Source organism: Onychostoma macrolepis, chromosome 22, assembly GCF_012432095.1.
Source record: "Onychostoma macrolepis isolate SWU-2019 chromosome 22, ASM1243209v1, whole genome shotgun sequence".
In the NCBI taxonomy this organism is placed as follows: domain Eukaryota; kingdom Metazoa; phylum Chordata; class Actinopteri; order Cypriniformes; family Cyprinidae; genus Onychostoma; species Onychostoma macrolepis.
The window spans coordinates 18,398,358-18,407,807 of NC_081176.1; the positions used below are offsets into that span (position 1 = coordinate 18,398,358).

The window sequence follows — 9,450 nt, forward strand, 5'->3', positions numbered from 1 at the left end:
TAAAAAGAAGGCCGCCACAAACACAAAGGCAAAGAAAGGAAAAAAAAAAACTGTTAGAAAAGGTGCGGTAGATTTAAGGACGCACTCTTCACTCTTTCCTGAATTACATCACAATCGCTGTCACAGTATTAATCATGTATCATCATCATCAGTATTATTACAAGTTTTCCTGTCAAATTAGATGTAAATGAATATTTTGCACAAAAATGAAAATTCTGTCATTATTTACTCACCCTCGAATTTCTTGAAATCACATGATTTTTATAGACATTTAACAAAATGTTCAGGCTGCTGTTTGCCATACAATAACAATTGATATTTTATTTTTAAAGATACTTCTGCCAAATTATTATTATTTTTTTTATATTTTCATCAATTAAAAAATATATGAAAATGTATATATTATATATATATATATATATATATATATATATATATATATATATATATATATATTTTCATATGTCTTTTGTTTTTAATTGCTGAAACAGACGTGTGTGCCTTTTACAAATTAAAAACTGAATTTTCATTTTTGAGAGAACTATTCCTTTTAACCGAGACTGTCACAAACATATTTAATTCAACACAATTTTGGCTTTGCAGCTGCAAATGACACTAAAAACTGTTTCTTTTCTAATTAGAAATAATAGGAAAAAACTACTTGCCTATCATTCATTTCATGAAGGCCTGTGTCATTTCTTCACAAGGCATCGTTAGTATAAAATCAACACATTTTTAGACTCAACAATACACACTTCGTGTTTCTAAACAGCGGCTGATCTATAAACCTCACTGATTATCCTTATCTTAAGTCCAGCCGCCAATATTTTAATGTATATCTTTGTATGCTATAGATTAAATTTGCAAAGCAAATGCGTTTGTTGGTGCCTAATCAAAAGTACATAAGCTTTGGTACAAAGACAAATACAGAAAAGTAAGTGAATATTCGCCCAGCCCGGCTACATTATCAGACCTGCGCATTACGAGGCGTAAAGGCAAAAGTTAAAACAACACAGGAAGGGTTTCCCGCGCTGAAGGTCAGGTGGGGCTGGGCTGGGTTCACACAAACACATTAGAATACGGAAAACAGGGAGCCAAGGGCCAATCCCGTCGCAGCACCGGCCAGCATCCCCAGAGCAACGTCACCTGTGTCGTCACGCCGGCGCTCCTGCACGATCACGTGGTTGACGCTGGGTGCATATCCGCCTGACGGACACAAATAAACATACGTCAATCAAACTACATAAAGGTTATATGTCAAAAGTAGGGATGTAACGATTAACCGCGAGCCGGTTGAAAATCGATTAAAATAAGTGACAATTCAAATCGATTGAGATGCTAAACAAATCGCGATTCAATTAGGGGTAGGAGTTTATATGAATGTATGTCTGAGGGGAACTTACTGTCTTTAGAAAAGTTTAGATGGTATTTTTCTTTTCATCTTGCCTCTGTATAATGCATATTAAAGTTCATAAGTGCAGGGCTGGTTTGTTTACAGCGGAAACCATGGAAACGTTTAAAGCGCCACCTGCTGGCAGAGAGTGAATCTGCGTCTCATTCAGCTCGTCTGCTGTTTCTATGTATAGTTTCACAAAACTGAAGTCGGACCATTCTGTTTTTGCTTCAAATTTCGAAATTATACAAGTCTAATTTAGATTAAAAACTGCTCATGCTGCATGTATGCAGCATCTTTGTTTGGATCATGATTAAATTGCAGTGGTTGCCTCTAATTTTAAATGGAAAGAGCACAGACAAAGCCTTATTTTGTTTTTATGAAGAGATTTCTTTTATTTATGTTACTTATTTATTTGATTGGGGCTTGTTTTAAAATTTCAATTTAGTTTTGTTATTTACATTTACATTATATTTACATTTTGTTATTTAGCAGAGGCTTTTATCCAAATCGACTTACAAATGAGGACAAATCAAAACCAACACAAGTGCTGTATTAGTATATTATTATGGTGTTATATTTCAATTTCACAAAGAAACGTGCAGCATTTTGTTCAAGCAATAATAAAAGGACACATTTAATTTATAATTTGTTTTAAATCTCATTTTCTTAAAAAAAATTGTGAATCGAATCGTGAAATCAGAACCGTGAATCAAATCCAATCGTGAGTTGAGTGAATCGTTACAAAACTAGTCAAAAGTCAACAAACTTCCTGTTACCTTGATAATGATACGGGTAGGCAACTGCATACTGCTGGCCGTCTGCGGAATAGACCATCTGTGTGGCATAAGGTGGAGGATGAGGAACATAACCGCCATATCCATCAGGATAGAAAACCTAGATGAAAATCAGGGGGAAAAAATCAGGGATGCATGATTGATCAGTTCCTTATTTATTATTATTTTTAAATTAGTATATATTAGTCCTGTCAAACGATTAATCGCGATTAATCACATCCAAAATAAAAGGGTTTGTTTACATAATATGTGTGTGTACTGTGTATATTTATTATGTATATATAACACACACATGCATGTATATATCATACATGAAATATGTTACTTTTATATATTAAAAATATGTTACTTTTATATATTAAATATATTTCTATATGATATAAATTATATGAATATAAATATATACATGTAAATATTTTCAAAATATATGCTGTATGTGTAATACACACACACATATATTATGTAAACAAACACTTATTTTGGATGCGATTAATCGCAATTAATCATTTGACAGCACTAGCATAAATATATACTGTTTAATTTTTTCCTGGATGCTCATGAAATTTAAATATAGAATATTTCTTTTACTTTTTCTCATATTCAGTTACATTTTAAGTGATCTGTACTATAATTTAATTATTGCATTATAATTTATGTAAAATGATTTAATTAATAAATTTTATATATTTTTCAGAGTATTTACATTTTAATCATGCATGCTCATTTCCTATTTTTATATTCAAATTATTTGTTTTAATTGTATCGATTTTTGTTATATTTAAGGATTTTTTATTTTATTTTATAATTATATCATGTTATTAAAATTCTATCATAAAACAACTATTTTTCATTTTTATTTTTATATATTTTCTTTAGCTTTTCGTTATATTTAATTACATTTTACTTTATTTTTAATCATTTTAAAAGTTATTTTTAAATCACATTATGGCACGATTAAATTATTTTATTATTTACCAATAATTCTTTATTATTGACTCTGGAATATTTAAAATTTTAATTGTACATGCTCATTCTACATGTCCATTTTTTCATTTATTCTCTCTCTCTCTCTCTCTCTATATATATATATATATATATATATATATATATATATATATATATATATATACACATACATATGGAGACATGTTTAATTATATTTGAACAATTCTAAAATGGAAACTTTAATTGTAATGAACAACTATATTATAATTAAATTATAAAATTCACTTCATATCTAAATGTATTATACATTTATTTTACTATAAGTTATAATTCTTTATCACATTTAATAAATTATAATTAATTTTGATAAAAACATGCAGAATTAGAATATTAGCCAAAACATGAAAATAACAATCAGAAAACAGTCTACATTAGTGTCCTGTTTTGATCAGATGAACTAGTTAAAACTGAAAGCATCATTTGAAGCAGTGTTTTATTGGGATTGATAACATCCTTTTTATAGCAGCCAATATATTTTCAAGCATTGCTAGTAAACGTAATCCAACCTCAATTGTTCTTCCTGGTCAAACAAGTTTATAATCAAACAGAAATGACGAAGTCAACATCTAAAAAGAGCTTTAAAACACATGCAACAACATAATCTGGATATCCAAGTAAAATAAAATATTTTTTGTAGTAATCAACATTTGTCATTTTCCTTTAAATGTATTACCTGCGGAGTTGGGTTTAATTCAGAATAGGGTGGAGGAGCTGATGCTACGACGTCCTCTGCGAAACCGACCTGAGGCGGCGGCACAATCTACAAAACACACCAAGCCACGTCAGCAAACGCGTCTGTAACGCTTCTGAAATCAGCTCCAGAAGCTGCACTACTGGAAAGTTTAAATGTGAAAGTATTTTTCCACTCAGACTGCATTTGTGTGACTCACAGTGTTGAGTCTGGCGTCCTGAAGTGCCATGCTCCAAGCCCTGTGCCAAAATACATCGAGTTAGTATGAAAACAATCGAATTTTGAAGAACACATTGTAAATAATAATAGAAAATTTGACACACAAAGCATCGTCTGCACTGTCTGCGCAGACGCTGATGACCCGACCGTCCCGGCAGACGATCTGCAGGAGGGAGTCTTTGCCTTTGCCCTCAGGTGGCGTGAGCTCTGGAAATAAATAATGGAGGATGAAGAACAACAACAACAACGACGACGACACATGAGGACTTTTCCAGGTTGCTTATTATTTACTTTTTACTTCCTCTGTTGGTCTAACGACTTGCAAAAACCTGTCAAGCACTACATAAGAAGGCACTTTTGAGGTTTTCGCATCTTCCGTGGTTCAAAAGCAGAAGGAAAGACAGCAGATGAAGACTGAAGTGCGGATCACACCCACCTCTACACGCGCTGGCGTTGCGGATGTTAATGCAGTCCACCTTCATGTGGATCTCGTCTTCCATGTCCCGCCGCTGCTGGTCATCGTAGAAGACCAGACGTCCATCTGACCAGAGGTCAAACCAGTTCCTCTTCCAGCGCCGCAAGATGGTGCCTGATATGATTTTAGAATTACATTTTTAATGACTTTTTAAAATTCAAAAATATAATTTTTAAAATTACATTCTAAAATTATTAGTGCTGTCAAATGATTAATCGCGATTAATCGCATTCAAAATAAAAGTTTTTGTTTACATAATATATGTGTGTAATGTGTATATTTATTATGTATATATAAATACATGCATGTATATATTTAAGAAAAATATGTTATATTTGTATATTAAATATATTTACATTAGTGCTATCAAACGATTAATTGCGATTAATCACATCCAAAATTGAAGTTTTTGTGTACATAATATATGAGTGTGTACTGTGTATATTTATTATGTATATATAAATACAAACACATGCACATGTTTATATATTAAATATATTTATATATAATATAAATTATATTAATATAAATATATTCATTTAAATACATGTAAGTATTTTCAAAATATATATTGTATGTGCGTATATTTATACATACATAATAAATATACAAAGTACACATACACATATATTATGTAAACAAATTTTTTATTTTGGATGCGATTAATAGCGATTAATCATTTGACACCACTAATTTATATATAATATAAATTACATAAACATATACATGTAAATATTTTCAAAATATACACTGTATGTGTGTGTATTTATATATACATAAATATACACAACGCACACATATTACATAAACAAAAACTTTTATTTTGGATGTGATTAATTGCAATTAATGTTATAAATTTATTGTGAATGTATTAAAATTACAAAATATATAATAATTTTAATCATAATTTATTTAGACAAAATAAGTTTGATATCAGCAATGTTTTAATTACCTTATATAATAAAAAATTTAATTACATTATGAAATAATTAAATTATAAACTGTATCTGCATGTATATTTTATTTTTCATATTATGAATGTAGTATAAAATAATTAAAATATTAAATAAAAAAAGACTACTTGTTAATGTAATCTGACCTCGATTGTTCAAGCAAGTTTAAGCAAAATAATGAAGTAATCATCGAAAAAGATCTTTAAAACACTTTTTGACTTACAAGACAAACAAGATACAGCCTAGCTGCCTAGATAGTCAGCTTACTAGGTTTTAAGACAAAGTTCAGCTGTTTTTCAACTTCTGTCTAAAACCTCATGACAAGATAACAAGAAGAGGACAGGAAACTATTCGTGCATGTCTTCTTTACTGAATAAAAACTAAAAGCAAAACTGAAAAGCTTTTCAATTCAACCTCCAAGCTAAACATTTCGCACAAGTAATTTATATTTCATGAGTTCCCACAAAGAGGTTTTAAATTATAAAAGTGCTATTTAAACTTTTATATGAATTACAAAACATGCTCAAATTAGACACCAAAAACACTAAAACAAAGGGTTTAAAGGACATAAATACGGTGTAATAAACACTCACTTTGTCTGTGCAGCCATCCGCTCTTCACAAACGCCATCCTCCAATAAACTCACTACCTAAACATACAAAAACAATTCACTTAAAGCCTATCAACGCTATTTTTATGTATAGAATATTAAACTGAGCCCATGTACATGTAGATATTGCTTATGTTTTACAGCAAATATAGTTTAGCTGTTGAACTTCTCCGCCTATCAGTTTCAGAGTTAGCTTGCGCTCGCGGCGCCGTTGTGCAAAAAACGACGACAAACCGACGAAATAAACATCCAGAGATATCCCAAAACAACTAAAAACATGTCGAAACACTATACTTGTCATATTTATGCAATATTAAATATGTTAAATGTGTAAATCTACCCTTTTTCGGTGTGTTTACGTTTGAAGCTTGTGCGACTAGCAGAGTGACTTCAGCAGCATCCTCCTCTCAGCTGATGCCTTGTGTCACCGTATCAGATGATCAGCACGACTTTTATTAAGTTTCACAGACTTTTATATACTTTACACAGTTTGTTTTGATGAGATATTGTAGTACAGAGCGTTTTTAGGACAAATAATTAATGTATTTAGCATGTAGGGATCAAAGCAGGCGGAAAGAAAAGACATTCGAGAACATTCCTGACATATTCCTATATTCCAGTGAACTGAAACTTCAGTCTTATTTTAGGTGCTTTCTGCTTATTTCAGAGTGTTTCCGAACTAAATAATGTTTTAAAAAGTTACAGGTATAATATATTATAAAATATTGTTATATTTTAGATAATTTGATGATGTTATAATGATATTAATATAATGAGAAGGAGATATGGCTTAACAATAAGCTATAGTATTATATTTAAAATTATGTATACATTGTTTACATAAAATATAATATTTTAGAATATGAAATATTTTTTTAGAATATGAATATTTTATTACTTTTTAATATATTTGTAAAAAAAATTCTTACCATATTCATTTACATGTATTTTTCTTTTTCAATGCATTTCACAACCTTTTTCTGTGTATATATATATATATATATATATATATATATTCATTTATATTATAAATCGTATGGTGCATTATATGAAAAATATTATTTCATATTTTTCAACAAGTTCTTTTACATTTAAAAAATTCCTTTAATATTACAATTATTAAACCCAACCACTCACTCACTCACACACACACACACAATATAAATGTGAAAACATTTGCAGTTTTTCTCGATTGCTAACACGCAATTCATGAAACAATTCACCATTTTCTCACAACTATAAACACAATCTCAAAACTACACACCAACTTGTGCAAACTTCAAACTTCTAGGTCAAAGTCAAACATTTTAGTCAAAAACATGTTCTCTTTTGTCAGAATCTAATCTTTGGCCTCAGATGACACGCAAAGCTGCCAAATACAGACTATTTTCCTGACTAGAGGACACTAGTGAGATCAATCCAAAACACTGTTACAAAAACCTCCTTTTGGGAAACAGGAACATCTTGCAAGTCAATGTCTGTTACAGTATGCAGCATAAATAGAGTTGTAAAATTCACCAATAAACTTTAAGAAAAGTTTGCTTTCATTACACTACTGTAAAGTTATCTTACAGTATGAAAAGCACTAGAAGAGAAAAGTACAAAAACCAAACAACTGAATATACAGTAAACACACATTGGAATATCCCATCAGTTACTGTACAGCAATAAATAAATAAATAAATACAGCATCCTCTGCCAAGTTGCATTACAGTATTGGTAATATCCTTATTTGTTATACTATAACAGTTTCTTAGTCTTCTGAGGAAAGAAGGACTTTCTCTGCCTCCCCTAGACAGTCAACTCTCAGTTCTGCACAAATACATGTAAAAAGTACTTGGCTACAAATCAGTTCAACAGTTACGAGTTTGAGTGTGTGTGCTACAGTATTTACAGCACAAAGAATAGTGAAAGTTCTCTCATCTGAAGTACTGCTACTATGTGCTGTAATTGTAATGTGCAAGTAGATGAGCCTGCACTGATAAATGTGTGCAATTTGTGTTCATTTTGTGAGTTATATTGTGTATTTGTGTTTTCTAAATGAGAACATGGTTAAAATGTTACCTGTGCAAAATGATGCTGTTATTGTGTAGAGTTTTGCAGAAAACATTGAGCAAATTGGAGCATGTGTGAAAGCAGGTGGAATGTGTTAAAAGTTTTGAGAAACGTGTCTTTGTTTCGAGAACTGTATGAATGATTTGGAAAATTGGGCCAAATGAATCAGTTATAGTGTGTTAGCAATCAAATAAAACAAAACTGTAATACATGTAAACACTGAAAACAGTCATATTAGATACAATATTTTATTGCTCTCACCACTAGATGGAGCAGTTTCACTGGGAATTGGGTGCATTTAAAGTTCCTGCAAAGGAAAACGTGCATTATTTCTGCACAAACCCATGTAAATGTTGTCTTTTAAATGAGAAGTAACCAGCAAACTTCATATGAAGTTTTGCGTTTGCATCTGCAGTCGTCGTGTTCCTCCATCACACTGCATTTGCCTAAGCCTTATCCAGCTCAGTGTTTTCCTAGTGACCTTTCACTGACAGCTTAGTGAATGAGGGTCAAAACCAAATGACACTGAATGATCAAACCCTAAACCCCTCATTTATGAAGATTACCGAGCAGGGTTGCATTAGATCACTTCACATTTGCATTTACACTAGCAAACTGAATCCCAAACCACTTTGAGATCCAGTTTCACATTCAGAGGCTCAAGGTTATGGTAATATGGTGCGACTACAGTGACACTTCTGTGAATGGACTGTTCTGAGAACAGATAGCCGAATCTAATCCTGTACTGTAACCTGTAGACAGTGTCCACTTCCACAGCTGTGATCAGAGCAGGTCGGTTGGCACAGCTGAGCTCGTTCCAGTGCTGGTGGAAATAATCTCATCCGAGCCTCATTCACTCATACTGAGGAGGCTCGTGGGGGCCAGATTGAAATGATTTATGCAACAATGTCTCGCCAGTGGTTGGCTGTTTCGGATTTTGTTTTGTCTTAATCTTTGGGCAGATTAACCGACCGAACCAATTGTGTGCCTCCATGGGACTAATGTGTGGGGAGAACTTGTGAACTCAAAACAGAGTCCCTGCAAACTTTATCTAGATGAGAATATATTGCTCTGGAGGAAGTATAATAAATGTTGTTGTTTTTTTCTCTCTGGATACTATGATGGTCAGCGATGCACATGCCATCAGTGACTGACAGGTAAGTGTCATTGAAGTTTACATTAGTGCTTGTGCTGTTAAGTGAGTTTTTGTTTTTTATAGTATTCTGTAGATCTGCAAAATGTGGAGTTTGCA

General features: G+C 31.7%; 1 protein-coding gene across 2 annotated transcripts; it reads right to left on the reverse strand.

Annotated features, from left to right (window-relative positions):
• Positions 1 to 509: 509 nt before the first annotated feature.
• plekhb2 (pleckstrin homology domain containing, family B (evectins) member 2) lies at positions 510 to 6,579 on the reverse strand. Of its 2 annotated transcripts, none has more exons than XM_058760933.1 (8): positions 6,484 to 6,579; positions 6,127 to 6,182; positions 4,542 to 4,694; positions 4,210 to 4,312; positions 4,086 to 4,125; positions 3,869 to 3,955; positions 2,173 to 2,290; positions 510 to 1,206 (listed from the first exon to the last, which is right to left on the reverse strand). In XM_058760933.1, the coding sequence occupies exons 2-8, from the start codon at positions 6,161 to 6,163 to the stop codon at positions 1,073 to 1,075; spliced, it is 672 nt and encodes a 223-aa protein (XP_058616916.1). In that variant the 5' UTR covers positions 6,164 to 6,182; positions 6,484 to 6,579; the 3' UTR covers positions 510 to 1,072. The 2 variants fall into 2 exon arrangements, with proteins under 2 accessions (XP_058616916.1, XP_058616917.1); XM_058760934.1 differs by having other exon boundaries at positions 6,503 to 6,540.
• Between the last annotated feature and the right edge of the window lie 2,871 nt (positions 6,580 to 9,450).